General features: G+C 42.7%; 1 protein-coding gene across 4 annotated transcripts in view; it reads right to left on the bottom strand.

Moving 5' to 3' along the window:
• The window catches only part of LOC109561123 (teneurin-2), a 765,441-nt gene that overhangs the window by 334,496 nt on the left and 409,220 nt on the right, over positions 1 to 21,725 (bottom strand). For all 4 annotated transcript variants that reach the window (XM_070793964.1, XM_070793965.1, XM_070793967.1 and 1 more), the window contains one exon: positions 9,630 to 9,864. In XM_070793964.1, coding sequence (XP_070650065.1) covers positions 9,630 to 9,864 — 235 coding nt within the window. The remainder of the gene's footprint in view (positions 1 to 9,629; positions 9,865 to 21,725) is intronic.

Below are 21,725 nucleotides of genomic sequence, written 5' to 3'. Positions count from 1 at the left end.
CTGAGAGAGAGAGAGATGCCTAGTGCCTGAGCTCAAGTCCCTGAATCAAGTTCTGCCTGAGTTTTGATTCTGTCCCACACCCTACATTACCCCAAGTTGTATCTTCCTGACAGGGCTCCCAAATGGATAACATAAAGTGTCTGAAACAGTGCTTGGCACCAGGCAGGCGTTTAAGAGATGACAATGACTAAAGACAAAACCAGGAACAGCGTTCAGTCCGTCCACACAGTGCAAAGATTTTCAATATAGCCACCATCTCTCCTCGCATGGACTCAGAAGTTTAGAAGCTGGACAAGACCATCCCTGCCCTTCTCTGCCTTTGGACAAACAAAAGTGTTCAATATTTTACAGAAAATAAACTCGTGTTTAATTTTTAAAAAATGATTAAATATTACACTATTTCCAAATATAAATCAAGTCACTTGCTAATATCTGCAGGATATTGTGTGGAGTGCTCTCGTCAAACTCATTCACAGAACATCATGGTCAAATTGTCAGGTCTTCAAGACACCTTGCCTCTGACAAAACCCCATTTCTGTGCTCTTCAAACTACCTTCATACTTTTGTTCCACCTTCCAGGAACTAATATCCTCCATCCCCGGGGTCTCTCTTTCCAAGACATCACATGCAGTAAGTCCTCAGATCTGCCAAGGGTCTTAACACCAGACTAGAGAGATTAACTCATTGGGTTTTGGAGAAAGAGAGAAGAGGTCACTCAGGGTCAGCAAAAATGCAAAAGTTGAGCTGCACCAGCCTCTGAGCCATGGACTGAGTACCTCCTCTCAGATCGTTGGCAGCATTAAAGTACATAATAAATGTAATGCAGTTGAATCACCCCAGAACCACCCCCCACGCCCCACCCCCGGTCTGTGGACAAACTGTCTTCCACAAAATTGGTCCCTCGTGCCAAAAAGGTTGGGGACCGCGGCACTAAGGTGACTAAGAAAGCACGAAGCTGGACACAAGACACCCACACAGCAGGGCCCTACTTTCAGACGGTTTTTACATTTATTATCTCACTTTACTAAGCTGGCTTTCCCCAGGGTCCCACCAAATGCTTCAAAGTGCCTAATATCACCTTATGCTTTCTCATTCCCTATTCCTAAGTGTAGTGGAGAGGATCTGGGTTGATAAGAGATTTAAAAGGCACAAAGACTAAGTTCCCCATTTAAAATTCATATCTAAGCACATATCCATGCAAGAGGAAGAACATTTCCTACCTTCTTCCTAGAACCGGGTTTTATATCCAGTCCTTCAAGTAATTGCAAAATAATAATAATAAGCTTTTAATTGTCATATCGTTGGTGTCCAACATCTTGACAGGAGGACTAATGTTGAGCAGTGGACTTAGGGATGCTCCAACCCAGCCGAAGCTTTTTAACAAATTGAAATAGAATTTTAGAACCATCTCACAAATACAAAAAGGAAGTGCTACTCATTCTCTTTTGAAATATAAGGCAGGCATGCACAGCTAAAACACTGAGGACAGAAATTGGAAGCACTTGCTGATTTCTCAAACAATTACTTTGAGCAAGAAAGGATTCTGTAAGGAATTAAAAACACATGATTTTGAAGCTGATTCTCCGTGGTTAATGTTGTCATAAAAATGGATTATTTGCATACAAGACTTAGGGAACAGTCTGAAACGTGTGGGTTTTGGAGGAGAAAAAACAGCTATATGAGAAAAAGTGCTTCAAGTTGTTTCAGCTCCCTTATCATCCAAAGGATGCAGTCCTAGCTGAGCACACTGGCTGAGTGCCTCATGATGGACTGCGATTCTGGGGACATAAGATCCCCAATCACGAAGGCAGGCCAAACCAAGACTAATAAATCAAAGGAAGCTTCAGAAAAGGTGCAGAGCCTACTGCCTCTGCCTGGGAGAACCACGAGTGCCTTATCTGGCTTCTGTGAAAAGAAAAAGATCATTGCGGAGCCAGAATTAGAAAAGCCTCGCGCGCTCCATCAAGTCTCTCCCATCTGAGCCAGATAAAATATCCTCTGGGGAGGCTTCAGGAAATGCCCCGAGGGTATGACAGTTGATATTACCTGAATGGGTGAAAGAGCACAGACAGAGATGGAAATACTGGGTTTTTTTCAACTGTGAACTTAACCCAAGAGTCTTTGACGTTTACACAGACTCAGGGCAGAGGCTTGCACTTCCAAGGCATGACCGCAAGGTGGCTTCAGTCTGTAATAGGGTCCCCGTGGTCCAGGCTGCAGAGGGATGGCTTTTAAAAAACACAAAACATCTTTCTACCCAGAGGCTTTCCCGTGGTAACTCATAAGTAAGAAGTTCAAGTCCCCAGAGCTTTAATAAACTTAACAAGGCTTTAATTTTATAGCGGGAGACACATTTTAAAAGTTGAGCCCTCCTTGTAGACCTTTACCTTCAAGTATGTTTCCAAGTTTGCAAACCATGCCAAGAGCAGACTAGAGTGGTCTTAAATAAGACAATGCTTGTTTCTTTCTTAACGCACCTTGTAATTTGCACACGAGCCACAACACTTTATTTTCTTATTAATGGGTTTAGGTGTGTTTAACACCGCAAGCCATAAATAGCAAAGCAATGGATTAGACCAGGTTGTCTTTATTTTCCTGCCAATTGTTAGAAAGTGATGTGGGGTATGGGGTACCCCTCCTTACTGGGTTTTTCTCTACCACTCACCAACACACCCCCAACTCCACCTCCCGCCTCTAACCAACCACCAACCCCTGTCTCCATCTGCCAAGAAAAAAAAAAAAGGCACAGTCTGGTTTCTCATTGGAGAGCATGCCTATTGAGCTGTTCAGTTATTGAGATTAATAAGCTGCCAGTTTCCAAGGAAGACTAAGAAAACTACAAAATTAAAGTGCACCGCAACGTGAAATGCTGCTGGTGGCCAGGCGGGATCACAGTGTCAAAAAGGCAAGGTAAAGCTATAAACTAAGGCTGAGTTTGAAAAGCTAACCTAAAGGTCTCATTAATTTCCATGTTGCCTCTGATGAGAATTTAGAGGGGGCATAATGTTTCGCAGTATGGAGAAATCATGCTGCCTACTGATTTGAAAAGTGCTAGAATGCATTTCATGCATTGGAGAAGGAAATGGCAACCCACTCCAGTGTTCTTGCCTGGAGAATCCCAGGGACGGGGGAGCCTGGTGTGCTGCTATCTATGGGGTTGTACAGAGTCGGACATAACTGAAGCGACTGAGCAGCAGGAGCAGAATGCATTTGGTTCACCCAGAATGAATTCTAGTTTTACACCTCACTTGAAAACGTTAAAAAAAAAATGGGGGGGGGTGGGAAGCAAACAGGTTACCTTGGTTTAATATTCTCAAGATCAAGCTTCTCAGGGATTCTGTCAGAAAATTAATCCTTAGGTAGAAAAATCAATCTGAGAACAAGTTGAGAAGAGTCTTCAGGTTCATCATGGTGGGGATGTTTCCACAATCTCATTTCTTCTCCATGAAAACCTTATTTACTAAAGATCATTAGGCTTGATTCCCAAATATGCAATCCCCATAAAGCTTCCAGATGAGGCTAAAATTACTTGGTCTTGAAGATAAAAAGTAGGTTTTCTGAAATGCTGATACCCAAATTAGATTCCTGGGATTCCCTGTGCCACTTGTCAAGCCCAAAATGCTCCATTCTCGATCAGAGCACTTCCTGGGTGTTCATCACAACTTTCTGAGTGTCCCTACACGAACGATGACCAAATGGCCATCCAGCATACTCAAGGCAGTGTGGCTTTCTCCTGCCAATCTGGCAAAGTCCTGTTTGGAAGATAAACCTCCTGCAAATCAAAGAGGCTAAAAAAAAGTAGCAGTGCTTTTTATTTCTGCAGCTTCAATTTACTCTCGCAGTTTATGATAGGCAGAGCATTAAACCTCTGAGCTCAGCTCACATGTATCCCATGCTGCTGGCACCATAGTCCTTTGAGGCTTCAGATTTACCATTCTGGGTGGCTGTCAGTCTTGCAGAGCTGAAGACAAGGGTCCCTTATATCTTGCCTAGCTTATGAATTTGTCAGTGACCAACTCTATGTCCAGTAACAGACTGGGATTCATCCCTCAGATCATTTCTTGCCTCACATCACTTATAATGCATTAACTTCATCATTTCCATGGCCTGGGTAAATTTTAATTGGATAATAAGTATCATTTTATTTTGTTTTGTTCTTCTAGTTTCAAAGACATTATCATGTGTTGGGAATACGGCATGTGGAGTCAGGTAGACCCAAATTTCAATCCCGGTCCTGCCACCTACTTATTTGGAGATGTGCAGGTAATTTCATCTTCTCAAGTCTCAGTTTCCATTTATTTAAAATAGGGATAAGTAACATATACTCAACAGAAGAGTTAAAGGGTTCAATGGGATCATGCCTGTAAAACTAAGTATTGAGCAAAAACTATTTGATAAAGTTGTTATTCACAGAACTATACAATCATGTAGAATAACTAAGTTGAACAAAATTTCTGGAGAGTTTTTTTTTTTTTTTTTTAAAGAGAAACATCAACTGCTGAGAACTTTGGATACAGTCAAAGTGAAAAGTGAAAGTCACTGTCGTTTCTGACTCTTTGTGACCTTGTGGATTATACAGTCCATGGAATTCTCTAGGCCAGAATACTGGAGTGGGTAGCCTTTCCCTTCTCCAGGGGATCTTCCCAAACCAGGGATCAAACCCAGGTCTCTAGCATTGCAGGCGGATTCTTTACCAGCTGAGCCACAAGGGAAGCCCAAGAAAACTAGAGTTGGATACACTAACTATGCTATTATTTGTAAATGGATGTGCTTTATGTTACATCTGTTATTTTAGAATCAAAATAAGTCTGGACAATAACAGCAACTCAATACTCTTTCTTGTTGCCTCAGAGATTTAAGAGGTGGAAAACTGAACTTGTTTTCTAAGTGACATCACTATTCACTCAGCCTCTTAAGTAAAAAAATCGGGTATTGTGCTCACGTCTGTCTAAGCTACATCCTGACATTCCAGCCATCATTAATTTTACTGATTCTACCTTTAGTACATTCCCCATAACTCTGGTCAGATTGGTAGGAGAAAGGCAGACAGCTCTGATACTGCAGCTATGGGGACCCTAATGGAAACACCACCATTTTTCATCTTAACCATGACAGTATTCTCCAAATTGCATCCTCAGTCTTACTGTACCTCTGCCCAACCCCCTACCTATTAACCATAAGGCAGCTACCATAATTAAAAGCAAAACAAAACCATCTATGTATTATTTCAGCCTTCTGTTTAAAATGCTTCAGTGATCTTTCACTGTTTTGGGGAGAGTCCAGAATCTTTAAAGCAGCCCCAAACCATGCACTGTCCTGCCCTTGCCTGCCTTTCTAGTTTGCTTTCTCTTCCTGGAGTCATAGCACTTCTTCTCCCACTGGATCATAGTTTTCACCAAGAACATTCTTTAAGTCTGCTGCTGCTACTGCTGCTGCTGCTAAGTCACTTTAGTCGTGTCCGACTCTGTGCGACCCCATAGACGGCAGCCTAATTAACACCTACTCATCCTTAGGGCTCAGCCTTTATGCCAATTTCTCCTGAGTCTGGCTTCTCTATACCTCTCATGGCACTTAATACATTTGTCATTGGAGGGTCACAGGCCTAATCTTTTGCTCGCATTCTGTCTACAGCCTAGAATCTACAAAAAGACAAGGACTTGCTTTTCTTCTTCTTCAATGCCTGGCATCTGGTTGGGTCTCATAGATGTTTCTCTAATGAGTAATGGATGACCATTTCAAAAAGTAACTTGAAAACTTGCTTGAGGATCTTGATGGCTACTCTGGTATTCTGGGGGCAAAAGCAAACTCAGAGAGAAGTTTTGTTCTGCTTAGGGATTTTCTTTAGTGACCTGCTACCAGAGAGAGATTCCGAGAAAGAAGCTTGCTTCAGCAAAATGTACGACGGAAGGAAAGTTAGGTTCTTTCACTGAGCTACTTTTTACTACTTTAGACAAAGAGATGCTGACTTCAGAAACTCCCAAAGCAGCAGCTGGCCAGAAAGATTCCTGACCTTGTTGCTCTCAGAAGAAGGAGGAGGAGATAGGTGGTATCAACTCAGAATTACCCATGGACCTTGTTCTAAGACCTTCTGCAAGTAGGCTGAGAGAAAGATGGTTGAGGAGAGTGATTCTGTAGACCATCCTGTTTGCAAACAGTTCCTCTGCCCTGTGTTTTGTTTCTCTTGGCTTATATTATGGTTTACACATGAACCGATTGTTTTGGGTAGTACGCATTTATATGCATTTTTTATTTATATGGTTAACATTGATACAAAACTTTCCCTTATAAGCTTTTTTTGTCTTGTGTTATATTCCAAATTTGTACAGTGCTGTTTTCTGGCTATGCCTCCTTAACCAGCACCTTGATTCTACTTGTCATAGAACAAAAAATGGAAAAAGCACAGTTCAAGGAAGATCTAACATGCCTCATTAAGACTGATGGGAACATCAACAAGCAATGCAGGGGGCCAGGGCTCGTTCCTTGCTGGTCTAAAGAAACACCTTGGATTTGGCTTGGAGTCTCTGGGGTGGCAGAATGCCTACCCATCACCTTCCAGAGTTATGAAATTCTTCCATCATGCCCAGAAGTCTAGATTAATGAGATCGGGGGTGGTGAAGTTTTGTTTGTAAATTTCCATTGCACTTTCACAGTTGATGACTACATCATAATCAGCCTCCAGAATGTCTTGCCTTCAATGGTTCTCTGTCTCCAATGTGGTTAATCAATCCTTATTTGATATGAAAGACATGAATGGGAATCCTAGTATGATATCATTACCCTAACTTAAGAGCTTCTGTTCCCTACATTTGCCTGGTGGGTAAGAAAATGACACCATTAAACTAACAATATTTCAGCATTGGAGTGAAATTGTTCACTTTTACAGTTTCCAAGACTACATGGAAAAATCACTGAAGAATGGGAACAAATGATGCCATAATCTTTGATTTTTTTTCTCCACTTATCTACTAGGTAAAACTCTTATTTATCCTTCCAAACCCAGCTCAAACAGCCCCTCAGCTGGAAAACTTTTCCTGAACATCCTGGAATAGTTAATTATGATGTCAGCTGTTCAACCACTGTAACTTACAGACTTTCTTTATTGTAAACACTGCATGATCTTTCTGTTTATGTGCCTATATCCTTTTTTAGGCTGTATGAGCTCTAAGGGAAGAATACACGTTTTAATCATAATCTCCCCAGTACCTAACATAGCACTTAGTATTTTCAAGAGACTCAGTAAATATTTGCTAATAAGAGACTGAATAAATAATATCTAAAAGAGAAACATAAAGTTCAACAATTCAATTCAAGACCAGTTGCACACCCAAATTCTATGTATTCAGTTCTATAGATAGAATTTCAAATACCTGGGTTTGATTTTAGTAATGGCCCTTCTCAAGGGACTTACATTCTCTAATTCTTGGCCCTTGAATGTACTGATCAGAGAACATCTGATACTGTTCTTGCCTTCTGATAGGATTTGGCTTGCTTCCTCTAAAAGCACTGAGAAACTCCAAACCTAGGAGAAATGCTAAGTATTCTAATAACCTGACGAAGGACTCGACAGGTTGGAAGGCATGTTCTGGGAGAACTTCAGGAGAGCAGGAAGGGGATATGCTTGGTTTGCTGGTCCTCTCCCCCAGATCTTTTCAAGGGAAATATTTATTGCCAATCACATCAGAATGTGATGGGTGACAGCAGATACCCTCATGCAGTGCATGTGTTCCCATCACCAATTAGAGACTCTTTGTGCGGAGTGGACATTCTGATGGATCTTTCCCTGATGATGTGACAATCAAGGCAATAATTGTAGGTTTGTGATCAGATACCTCACCATCTTATGTGTAGAAACCACCAGAGTTCCATCCAAAGTCTCATAATTTACGATCTCACTGATGCTCTAGAATGCATGCAAGTTATGTTGACCCCAAATCTACATTCTGAAATTTTTAAATGGTGACAACAATGATTTCTTCCTACTTCACTGACGTGCTTCCAGGCTTGATTGAGACAGTGCATTTAAACCACTGATATTGGCATTTACAAAGTACACAATAGAAACTGTTCGGTATTGGTGATGCTAGTCCTCTTTTTCCCTTTTTCTCCTTCTTTTTCCCAATATCTACTACATTTCTTCTACCCTTTCTCCTCCTCCTCCGTCTTACCCACTGTGCATTGCCTCATGTCTAGTGACTATTAATATTTTTCAAATAATGGCTGTTAACGTGAAAACAGACTGACTAGTACCCCACAAACTCTATGGCAGTTCATAAATATAAGGAAGAAAAAAGAAAATCTTATCCACTCTTAAAGACCACCACCAACTATGAAAATTGACTGAGTTAAGCCTGGTGGACTAGTTAGCTTTCAGCCTGGAACCCTTCCATAAAGCTACTTATTAGTGGGTTATTATATCAATGCAGATGTTTAAACCTATCTATTATATATAATATATACATATATTTTCTATTGAGTTTACTTATTATAAACCTTAGAGATTACAAAGGCATGGTTACAAATCACCTACACTGGTTAGAAAATAAAATGCATCAAAGTTTGAAGTGACTATAATGACAATGAGGTTCAACGTATCCAAGATCTTATTAATAATTAGAGATAAACAACATGAAATGCTATGGCTTGCATAATTATTGCCAGCTGCATGCAAAAAATTCACTGGCCATTACCGGAAAGATTACAGATTATTTTTTTTCTTTAAACCTAAGTTATTAAAGTTTAAAAACTATGTGAGAACTTTCTAAAGGTTCAATATGAATTAGCCCCATTCTCTATTTAGTTTCCATGGTTCTTCTGGGCTAGGAAACAGTGACCACTGAAGTACATACACCCTGAAAGTGCCTGGGGATGGAAAAACAAGAGCATTCCAGTATCTGGTCAACCCACTGCCAATTACACTGTAGCCTGCCACGCTGTGACCAATGCCCCTTCCTTCAGGTCGCTAAGGCAAGGGTCATTTTGGAAGACCAGAAGCAAAGGTGAGAAAAGGACAGCAGCAAACACAAAGCAAAGCCAGAGCTGGAGATCACTTTCCAACTCTTCCCTTTCAACATAAATGCTGCCCCTTTTTTCTTGTTTGTTTTTCTCTACATTGTTGTTTGCCCCTCAGGCATCAAGCTGTTAAAAAGTGTGTACAGGAGGGATTAAAGAGAGACTGCATGTTGGATGAAATATAAATTAAAATTATACTTCTGTCAGTCTGGAATTGGGGATTGTTTCTCAAGGTCTCCCCAAACACTTAATTTCAAATGAGTCATTTATTACTTCAGGAAAGGCTAAATGCATAATTTATCAGCAGCTTTCAGTCAATATACCCTTATAAGCATGTTTCCCATGAGCCTTTGTGTAAAAATATGTTATGCTAATTCTATTAGTTGGGTACACAGGAGCTGTCGAAGAAAGTAAACATGCATTAAAAGGAGACACATGTGAACAAAAGAAATACCTATCAACCTGCTGTCCAGGGTGGAATTACCAAGGGAACAGCCAGAGCTGGTCAACTTATCCCACAACGTAGGCGGGGTTTTCACCCCACTATAGCTCTGCGCCACCCCGATGCTCTGCGAGGGTGAGGCAGGAAGGAGGCATGTGTGATCACGATGGGGACTTACCGAGTCTCCAGCGGCACGTTGCTGTTCAGCACCCAGCTGTCCTGAAGCTGAACGGACTCGGGAGTGGTGGCCAGGTCATTGGGGGCGGGAGCTGGGGCGTGGATCTGACTCCGCCGGTTGGTCAGCGAGTTCCTGTTGAGGGAGTTGGCGGACGAGTGGTGATGGGACAGCGTGTGGTTGTGCGGGGGTGGCAAAGGGGGCCTCAGAGTCGACTGGCTGTGGTGGTTTGGAGGGCCTGGGAAAAGAGGAAGGAGAAATGGCAGTCAGGGGCTGCTGGCCACCGCCGCGAACACACTATCTGGAACCAAAGCCTTGATATTGACAAGTGCTGAACATCACCCATTGGAAACTCAGGTAAGACTACATCAAGCATCCCAGGGTCAGTTACTAATAAACAGTATGCCTTGATTTGCCTTTAGGTAATTGCACTCATCTCACACACTAGTAAAGTAATGCTCAAAATTCTCCAAGCCAGGCTTCAGCAATACGTGAACCATGAACTTCCAGATGTTCAAGCTGGTTTTAGTAAAGGCAGAGGAACCAGAGATCAAATTGCCAACATCTGCTGGATCATGGAAAAAGCAAGAGAGTTCCAGAAAAACATCTATATCTGCTTTATTGACTATGCCAAAGCCTTTGACTGTGTGGATCACAATAAACTGGAAAATTCTTCAAGAGATGGGAATACCAGACACCTGCCTCTTGAGAAATCTGTATGCAGGTCAGGAAGCAACAGTTAGAACTGGACATGGAACAACAGACTGGTTCCAAATAGGAAAAGGAGTACATCAAGGCTGTATATTGTTACCCTGCTTATTTAACTTATGTGCAGAGTACATCATGAGAAACGCTGGGCTGCAAGAAGCACAAGCTGGAATTAAGATTGCCGGGAGAAATATCAATAACATCAGATAGGCAGATGACACCACCCTTATGGCAGAAAGTGAAGAGGAACTAAAGAGCCTCTTGATGAAAGTGAAGGTGGAGAGTGAAAAAGTTGGCTTAAAGCTCAACATTCAGAAAACGAAGATCATGGCATCTGGTCCCATCACTTCATGGGAAATAGATGGGGAAACAGTGGAAACAGTGTCAGACTTTATTTTTTTGGGCTCCAAAATCACTACAGATGGTGACTGCAGCCATGAAATTAAAAGACGCTTACTCCTTGGAAGGAAAGTTATGACCAACCTAGATAGCATATTGAAGAGCAGAGACATTACTTTGCCAACAAAGATCCATATAATCAAGGCTATGGTTTTTCCTGTGGTCATGTATGGATGTGAGAGTTGGACTGTGAGGAAAGCTGAGTGCTGAAGAATTGATGCTTTTGAACTGTGATGTTGGAGAAGACTCTTGAGAGTCCCTTGGACTGCAAGGAAATCCAACCAGTCCATTCTGAAGGAGATCAGCCCTGGGATTTCTTTGGAAGGAATGATGCTAAAGCTGAAATTCCAGTACTTTGGCCACCTCATGTGAAGAGTTGGCTCATTGGAAAAGACTCTGATGCTGGGAGGGATTGGGGGCAGGAGAAGAAGGGGGCGACAGAGGATGAGGTGGCTGGATGGCATTACTGATTCGATGGATGTGAGTCTGAGTGAACTCCGGGAGTTGGTGATGGACAGGGAGGCCTGGCGCGCTGCGATTCATGCGGTTGCGAAGAGTCGGACACGACTGAGCGACTGAACTGAACCGAGGCATCAAATGATGCATGAGAAGCTAGGTTAGCAAAACCAGGCTGGTGAGGGCTCACCAGTGGGAATTATTTGAAACTTCTTAATTCTGCAAGGAAAGTCATGTGACATTCAAGGTTGACCTCTATTGTAACAAGTTCCCAGCCCATTTCCTGGTAAGCCAGGATACTCCATACATTCTTTAAACAATGTCCACAATGGGGGGAGGGGTGGGCTTCCCTGGTGGTCCAGCATTAGGGCTCCACACTCCCACTGCAGGGTGCATGGGTTCGATCCTTGGTTGGGGAACTCCTACATGTTGTGAAGCATGGCCAAAATACAGATAAAAAGAAATAATGGTATGGTATCTTTCTGAAGGTATAAGAATATGGCATACTGGAAGTCAGGGAGTAGCAAGTTTAAACACCTATCAGGGGCCAGGCAGGAAAGTGAAGTGGATTGAGGTGAACGGGAGCAGGTAGGGAACAGCCTTCACTCAGATCAAGGCTCACGTGGCTATTTAGGGGTTAGAGATCAAGGCAACTGATCCTCCAGTTTTTCTAGGAAAGCTGAAGATCTGGACTTTTAGTTTTTTTAAAAATGTTGACAATGAAAATATATATGCGTGTGTTTTGGGTATGTGTATTTATATATATACCCACATATGTATGTATACACACACACATATATATTTTTATATATACACACACACACATATATATACACATATGATTACATATGACTTCCCTGGTGGCTCAGATGGTAAAGAATCCGCCTGCAATGTGGGAAAACCTGGTTCGATCCCTGGGTCAGGAAGATCCCCCGGAGAAGGGAATGGCAACCCACTCCAGTATTCTTGCCTGGAGAATTTCATGGGCAGAGGAGCCTGGAGGGCTACAGTCCATGGGGGTCTCAAAGAGTCGGACACAACTGAGCGACTAACACTTTCACGTTTATATACAATCACATGTATATATGTATACCTTTTTAAAAATGAGAGTCAACGAAACACACCTATGAGCTCACTCAGATCAGGGGCTTGATAACATCTGTCCTCTGAGAGATGAACCCTGAGGACTCGGTCTCTGGAGAAGGTCAGGGTTGATGTTTTCAAACCGTGACCCTTACTCAAAATTGCATCCTAGTTTCTAATCTTGAAATCCTCCATCCTTGCAGGAAAAACACACAAAGGACAACCACACCCCTCTACATATTCGCCTGTAAATATGACCAAGGATGACAGTCCCCTCCACGGTTTTCCTGGCAATCCGTTCTCCATCTACAAAGTGAAATATTTTAAGCGTAATGAAAATGAAAGCAGTTCACTATGCAATGCAAGCCTATAATTTGGTTTTAATGGCTGCTGAAACATGACTTTTAATTTGTGTCCTTTGAGAAAGTTTATTTTTTGAAGCCTCCAGTCGGGCTTGGCAGCCCACCAGGTGACTGCCGAGCCTTGTCATTTTGGCCCCTGCCAACTTTGAAAATCCTCAGCCCCTGCTGTCCTGGCTCTAAGAAGTTGGCTCAAGTCATTTAAACAAGCAATTTGACACAAATTTCAACTACTTGTCTCCTTATGTGGCCAGGCTACATCTCCAAAAGGTGTAATCTACATTCCATGGCTCCTGGGAAGCTTGCAGAAACGTTCCGAGAGAAAGGCAACATGTCAAGAAGATACTAGGTTTGGGGAGCATCGTGACCATTGCAAACAGGAAAGAAAAATGCAGAGGAAAGTGGTTCCTCGAAGTTTGTGTCTCTGGGCTGAAATTACTTGGGTGATTTTTTTTGGGGGGGGGGAGGGGGGGTTGTGGGACAAATAAAACTAAAACTAAAACCCAGTGGGAAATGCCACCATACCGTTGTATAGATTTTTAAATTGCGTCCTCCAAATGAACCTGTTAATTCGTATTTTCCATTCTGCACCACTGACATTTTAAATATAACTTTGAAGGAGTTTCATTGCTATAGCAGGCTATTATATTTTCTGGCATTGTTGTCTGTCTTGCAATGTATTATTATATAGTTATTTAGCATTTGTCTGTCTCGTATTAGTGGAAAGAGGGGAGAAAAGGGGGTGAAATGATGTAATAATGATCCTTCAGAGATGCTATCTAAGCCCCTCACACAAGGTTAATGAATTCTCATGCCTTTCTTTCTCCCCCTCTCAACTCCCATCCAAGTGGTGTCATTATTCTCCATTAGTTAGGTAATTATGAGCCTTGCCTCGGGAAGGCGAGATGAATCAGAGCACAAGCGAGAACCCACCCTCCCCAGCCCCAAGCCCTAACTTTGCATCTCCCTCAGCCCTCAGCCCCCACCCTCCAGCTCTCCAGCTACACCCTCCCAAAGTACAAAGAGGCTGTGTGAGGGATTTCATTCACTAAATGGGACACCAGGCCCCTCCTGCTTCTGGTCTGTTCACCCTGAGCTGAGCCTTCTCTGCCTGCTCCAGCTTGGGTGGTCTTTTCCTGTCCATCAGTGTTCCCTGTGGGTGCAATTCCTGTGGTTGTCTTCCTGTGGACACAGCTGGCGGTGGTGCCCACGGGGGAGCGGCGCTTCCACCTGGGTGTTGAGTGGTTTGTTTCCAAAAGATGGAGGGTGAGTTTTCCAGTTTTCCAGACAGGTCAAATTCTCCATTTCTCCTTAAGAGAAGGCCTAGGGCATCATCGCGGGGGGCGGGTGGGGGAGTTGAGGGATGGAGAAGGACGAACAGGAGAAGATAAACAAATACTCAACTCTCCACTCACCCGGCCCTCCTGTAAAGCAGCAAGCTCTTTGCATAAAATCAAATGACCCATTGCAACAACAGTGCAGCAGTCCCCCATCCTCTGTATTGAAGGATGCTCACCTTACACTGTTGCTCATTTCCACTGTGACACTGGTCATATTTGCTCATTTATCTATCTATTCAAAACTCAAACTTTTGAACTAGGTGCAGGAGCTAGAAGGAAAAGACCCTGACAAGAGAGGCAAATGCTATCACTGGGGATAAACAGAACTGGTGCACGAGCATCTGCAGGGGGCACTGAGCCAGTGGTTAGGAGACAATATCTGAAGAACTGGGTTCAAGGATCAAGTCTGCCCACTTTTGAGTTATGGGAACTTAGGCCTCAGGCTTCCTTTCTCTAATTATCAACATCCTTATCTGTCAAATGATGAAAACAGCAGTAACTACCCATAAGGTTGCTGTGAAAGGTAGGGAGGAAGGTGACTGCAAAGGGCTAAATACGCTACCTGATGGCTGGCAAGTTCCCCCCAAACTGCGTGCGTGGACCACTGCTTGGTTCTGGGGGACAGAAGGATGGATAAAGGAGTAACTGCAGCTCTCAAGAAGCTCAGATTTAAGCAGAAAGAGTGCGCTCAGAGTTCATCTCCCAAGGGCAGGAGTCACAAACTGGCAGACCCCAAGCTGACTATTACCAAAAATTCAAGGTGAAGACTGTACATAGGGTTCCAGACTTCTGACTTCTCTTGGAAACAAATTAAAGACATCGAGTCTGTATTCCCTCATGGCAACAACTGGATGGAGCCCAGCACCATTGGGTGGTTTTGCTTGTTTGCTTCTGTCATCAACCTGAACAACCCCTGTTACCTTCACCTGGTCAGATGTAGCCTTTGTATTACGGGCTGGTAGACATTTACGCTTTTGGACCGCTGCCTGAACTCAGGGTTCCTTAGCATTCTGTGTGGGTCACGTGTCTCTCATATAACAACACTTCTGCTACAGTGAATGATCTCAAGCACTTTTTGTGTTTGTTTTTGTCACAGTCATCCAATATGTTTGCTGGATGTGACGGTTTTCTATTTCAAAAAATGCACACAATGGCAAGCAACATGCCTTACTGCTTTCTAGGAAGCGAAATGACATGAAAGAGTCATTCTCTAAGGCAAGTGTTGTCTTCAGTCTATGGTGAAACAAAGATGAATATCTCAGCTTGATGAAGGAAGCTTCCTTCATGTCCACTCTGAGTGCCACACATTTATTGGGCTTAATTCATCGTATTAATGGCTCTTCTATTACATAAATCTGAAATCACACAGTAATGTAATTGAGGCATGAATAACTATGTAGCATAAACACTTACATGGTATCAACCTAATAAGTATGCTATTAGCAGCAAAAGGCAGTTGTCATTAAAATTACTGTGCTAACCTATTATACTGCACCTGATTTATCCTGAAGTCAGAAACCTGGAATTTGTTTTTAGGTGCTGTGCAGCTTTTAGTCCTAGGAAGAAGGAGCTATATATCGGTCCTTTGTTAAAAGCTAGGGCAGGACAGATAGGAATCCGAGCAAAGTTAATTCACGGAGAAGGTGCCTCCTGTAGATTTTAAAATGAAGTGCTTGAATGAACACTTAACTTGAACTGTTTGCTTATTTGGATTGTTTGCTTGAACGGTCTAGGCGTCTGAGGTTTTAGATGTGCTGTGGGACAGCTGCCAGCAATTCTGTTCCTGAAAGAGATGCTGTTCACATATTCTGTCCTTCCTAAATGCCAACTGGTTAACGGTGGAGTCTTAAAAATAAAGCAGGACTTCTTGATCAGGTCACAATATCAATTCCAACATAGTTGTCTGGGATTACAAAATTTTAGAGTATCAACTCTTTTTGTAGAAAAATTTTTTATGGAAGTACAGTTGAATTATAATATCACCTAAGTTTCAGGTGTACAGCACAGCAATTCAGTTATATACACAACTTTTCCCTTAAAAGTTATTTTGGAATACCAAGTATGGTTCCCCGTGCTATACAGTAGGTCTTTGGTGGATTTATGGTAATGTGTATATATTAATTCAAGTCTCCTAATTTATCCCTCCCCTACCGCTCTTCCCCTTCGGTAACCATAAGTTTGTTTTCTGTGTATGTGAGTCTCTTTCTGTTTGGGAAATGTTTGTATCTTTTTTTTTTCCTTCAACCTATAAGCAATATAGTATAATAATTGTCTTTCTCTGGTTTACTCTACCTAGTACGATAACCTCTAGGTCCATCCATTTTGCCGCAAATGGCATTATTTCATTACTTTTTATGACTGAGTAATAGTCCATTGTATATACATATACACATACATATTAATACACACTGGAGTTTCATCACCCAGAAACTCCAGTCTGTCAACATTATCCCCACTTCCAGCATATTCTAGCTATTCTAGCATAATTGCTGTCAAGAAGGAACTTGCTTCAAAGATGAGGTTCAGGAGGCAGAGAGTTTGTGGTTAATTCATTATCCACAAATAAATAAATTAGGAGGGATAAATTAGGAAGCTGAGATTAACATATACACCTTCACTATATATAAAATAGATAATGAGTATCACTCATTCTTGAAGATGGCATGCTAATTGTTGATCTTTAAAAATTACATATATATATATATACACACACACACATACACACACGCACACATACACACATACACAAATACACTGGAGTCAACTTATGTGTTGACTAGATGAGTGGTGCTCAAATAGCATGTGGAAACCAGCAACGCCCACATTTTAAAGAATGTGTAAAGAAAGCATTTTCTATGGAGCTAAGGAAGTAAATTCACAATAACTGGCTATTGTTGTACTTTTCTAAATAAACAGCTGGGGGAGGCATTCAGGCTGGGTCTTCCTTTGCCAGGCAGGGTGTTGATGGCAGTGGGAGGGCAGGGATGAACTCAGATAGCCTTGACTTGCCCACACCAATTATTCCTGGCGATTAAAAATGATGAGGAAATGTGTGAAAGAAAAAATAAAAGTAGAGGCCTGCCTAGCTGCCAACGATTTACTCATTCTTGGAGCTGACAAGCCAGTTGTCTGCCTTTAAAAATTTTAACCCTTCAGCCCCCAAGATAATGAATTAACCACAAACTCTCTGCATTCTGAACCTCATCTTTGGAGCAAGTTCCACCTTGACAGCAATTTGAATATGCTGGAAGTGGAGATAATGTTGACAAAAACTCTGGAGTTTCTGGGTGATGAAAACTGGCACCAGGAAACCCTGTTCAATTTTAACCTTGAATGGGCGCCAGAGGGAATCGGAGGTGAGCATTTCCAAGCCTCAGGTTAGAACTAAGGAGAGTGGAGGCTATTGCAGACGGCCAGGCTGGTGGTAAGTTGTGAACCCCTGTTTGGCCACTTATTAGCTATGTGATCCCTGGTAAGTTACGTATTTTTTTCTGAGTTTGTTTCTTCATCTGTAAGATGGGTATAGTCATTTTATTTCTTTCATATAATTGCTAGGATAATCAAATAAGAATATTTGTAGGGAGCCTAGCACAATTCTTGGCACTTTAGTAAGCTATCAATACATATCATTTTCTTTGCAATTAATAATACCAATAATAGTAATAACAGTGATAGCAACCATGGTTCTGGCGAAAGTGATGAGTACCTCTTGAGGCACTCCAGTTTTCCTAGCTGTTTTAGGCAGCAGCTTTCACAGTGAAGTTTCAAATCAACATGTGGAGGCAAAATTACCATCCTCAGATCCCCTCTACCTTCAGATTCTGTCTGCAGAAGGGCACAGGGACTAAGTGACAAAGCGGGACATTAATACAGGCGGTCTCAGGAGTATCTCTCTAAAAGCCTGCAGCAGTGGAACCTGGGATTCAGAGCTCTCTCATTTCCATAAACAAAACAATGGTCATGACGACAAACCAATAATATTGACAACAGATGCTATGAATTAAGCTCTCTCTGTGTGTCTGATCCCACACTAAGGGCTGCATTTCAGTTATTTCAGAGTATTTCCACTCCCTTCTATGGGATAGGTTCTCTTATCATCTCCATTTTACAGACCCAGAAAGTTAGGCTCAGAGAGGTTAAGTAGTATGCTACTGGTCACACAGCTCAGTAAGCAATAAAGCTGGTGTTGATCCCAGGGTTTCCTCCTCACTTTGCCCCACGCAGAGGAGTACAAGGTTCTAGAAAGCATGCTCACAGGGAGGGAATGAGGACCCTCCCCAGTTTGCTCAGGACCCTGCAAATCCCCGCCTGTCACATGGGTTCGATTCCCTAACAGAGAAAGTGTCAAACTACTTTGGGCTTCCCTGGGGGCTCAGATGGTAAAGAATCTGCCTGCAATGTGGGAGACCTGGGTTCCATCCCTGGGTTGGGAAGATCTCCTGCAGAGGAAAGTGGCAACTCATTCCAGTGTTCCTGCCTGAAGAATTTCATGGACAGAGGAGCCTGGTGGGCTATGGTCCATGGGGTCACAAGAGTCGGACATGACTGACTAACACGCACACACACTGCAAATACAGAGGAAAACTGGCTTGCTGTACTCTTTTACACATTGCTTAAATCGCAGAACCAGATCTCGTGAGAAAGTGGAGGGAATCTCCCCCTCACAGTATGGCTTGAATCAAGAGAAATAGGCCAGAACAGCCAAACTGCAGAGCGGTCTCTTTTCTGCGCCTCTCCAAAGGGCCCTCCCCGCACTGCATCCCTGGCTCCCATAACCAGTGGCGGGAGGGATGAGCAGCAATTAGGTCTGCTGGAGGCGGAAACAAGGGCACGCTGGGCCCGGCCTGTCCTGCTGGCTCTGATTGGAGGGCCTCTGCCAACAGCCCAGGGATGAGGCAGACGGAGGTTGATCAGATTCAGCTTCCTCCTCCGTTTGGAGAGAGGCTTACTTACCTGCCTCTAAGTACTGGACCCAGGGGACATTCAGCGAGCTCCCTCCTTCCCTTAACACCTACTGAATGACCTGTCTCCTAAAGAACAGACTATTTTTTATTATTGACCCACTGATGGTATTGCTGGCATGTGGGATGGGTGACTTGTCTGTATGATTTCTTATATCTAACTGTGCTATTGTCAGGCTATTTCTCTGCATGTCAGAATAGAGGAGGAAAGAAAGAATACAAGGTGAAGGAGAAGCCAAGTTATGGCCTCTTTCTCATCTCCCAGAGGGCCTCCCTGGCCAGGGCCTCTCAGTCTGCGTTGCATGGTCCTGGAGCCAGGAGGCTGACCTTCCTGGAAAGACCCCATTCAGCCTGACCGGAGCACCAGAGGAGGAAAGGACAGTACTCACTCATAAGGAGTGATTTGTACTTTACTTGCTTACACAAAATGTATGACCTCAGAGAAAAAGCATTCCAGGCACCTTTATGATGATACTCGCAAGGCAGACGTGTTGTCAGATTTACCTACATTCATAAACAGCTAGGGTTCAGAGGGACATCTTAGCTCATCTAAGGACAAGCGTTTGCATTTAATAAGCCCCACCTGTGTGATAAGCACTCCATATATTTCGCCTTATTTAAAACTTGTAATACTCTACTCAATATTCTGTGATAACCCAGATGAGAAGAGAATCTGTAAACGAGAGAAAATAAGTATGCATAACTGAATCACTTTGTTGTACACCTGAAACTAACCCAGCATTGCAAATAAACTCTACTCCAGTGAAATCAAAATAAAAAAAAATTGAAGAAAAATTTATAACAACATTCAGGATAGATATTGTTGTCCATTTCAAAGAGGAGGAAATGGAGGGGCAGGGAGGTTACGTGATACAGGCTTCCTTTTGTACATTTCACATTTAACCACAGTATATCCGGGCCCCTTTCCAGTGCACCATCGCTTTCATCACCCTTGGCAAAAAGCTTTGGATGACTTTTGGACCCTCCTGTGTTCTGCACGAGACTGTGAGCTCCTCCAACACAAGGAGCCTACCTCTCTTGTTTGTAAATCCCCAGCACAAGGCCACAGCACCTGGCATGGAAGTGGCACAGAATGAATGAATGAACAAATGAACTGATGCCCCTGGAGGGTTCTGTTTGGTGAGCCTCAGCTCAGAGGAATCACAGTAGACTTATGCCCCTGTTCCTTGAGCATTCCAGTTACTCCCCTAATTCTCACTGCCTCAGAAGGTCCTTTAACAGGGAGATGGGCAGACACAGGGGAGAGGTGACTTCCATCCCCTCTATTTTTATGTTTGGTCCTGGCTCTGCCTGACCTCCTACTCGTTTAATTGTTATTAATGACAACTTAACTGAGCTATAATAAAATTCAGTCCTTAAAGTGCACATTTTAGTATTTTAAAAGTATATTCACCGAGATGTACAACCATCACTACTGTTTGAGGACATTTCTGTCACCCCCACTCCCCACAAGGAAACCCCATACCCACTCGCAGGTGCTGTCCAACTGCTCCTGTTTCTTTCTGTTTCCATGAATCTGCCTATTCTGGACATTGCATATAAAGGGTGATCCCCTCCGGGATTTTATAATCACGTTGTCTGTCTGCTGCGGAGCCCCGCTTGAACAAAGTTAGACTTCAGATGGGGAGGCGAGCACTTCATACCACTTAGAAAACATCTTTCTCAGGCAACCCGAAGCCAGTCCTTCACAGGTGCTTTTGGGCTGCTGTTGATATTTTTCCGGTGGAGATTGTTAGGTGATGGCCATTTGAGAGCCAATTGTGTACTTGAGGGTCTGAGGGGGATCCTGGAATTTGTTGCAGTGCTTCAGGCATGGCTGTAATCACAGCAGAGGGCCATTTCTGCTCAGCTAAAACCCAGCCGTGCACAGGCAGGAACTCTTGATGGCGGAGAAGGAAGAGAGAGGGAACTCTTGCATCGGGTGCCAAGCCAGCAGCTACCCTTGAATTACGAGTTTCAGGTTGCTTGTTGGTTTGGGACTGTCCTGCCCCAGGTGGGCAAGTTCTCACCTCTGGTGGGTCGGAAAGGGATTTTAATCCGAAGTGCCACATTAGTTTTACCATACCCTTCCCTATATTCACTCCTTATTTTCTTATTTTTCTCACTCCTTGCTTTCTTAAATCATCAGGAAAGTATCACTTGAGATCAGTGTCAACTCCATTAGCTCTTTCCAAGTGACAAAGACAAAAAAAAAAAAAAAAAAACCACTTGAAATATCTGAGAGAAATCCTTCTAAAGAGAAGATTTTATTGCAAAGTTACATCTGAGCAGTGCCTATCTGAGCATTTCAATAAATCTACATTACCCTAGGTATTTTGGCATCCTCTGGGAGAGGAAAGCCTATCAGTGAAAAGTAATGATTTTGGGTTTTTCAATTGCCCTAAGGATCTTGACAATGCTATTAAGACCCATGCTCTCCCAGTCGAGAAGTTTAGGAGTGAAATTATTAATACGCCCAGACGTTATGTTGATTGTTGCGCTGTAGCAGAAAATACTCTCTCTTATTTGAGCTGCATTATCACTTTCCCAAGCAGAGAATTGCATCAGAAATTTAAACTCCTCTCATTCCAGCTCATCGCATAGCTTTTCAAGGTCTTATTGTAAAATAGGTTGGGCATAATTTGGATATTTCCCTACCCATGAAAGATAATATGTTTTTCAAAGACTGGACTTCTTTCTTTTTTTTTTTGAAAAATAAAAATCACAGTGGAATTTTCTTCCATCAAGATGTCATACTTTAGCTTTTAAACTAGGTTTTCCTTGCGGTGTATT

Source organism: Bos indicus, chromosome 7, assembly GCF_029378745.1.
Source record: "Bos indicus isolate NIAB-ARS_2022 breed Sahiwal x Tharparkar chromosome 7, NIAB-ARS_B.indTharparkar_mat_pri_1.0, whole genome shotgun sequence".
Classification (NCBI taxonomy): domain Eukaryota; kingdom Metazoa; phylum Chordata; class Mammalia; order Artiodactyla; family Bovidae; genus Bos; species Bos indicus.
This window is presented reverse-complemented; position numbering and strand designations above follow the sequence as displayed.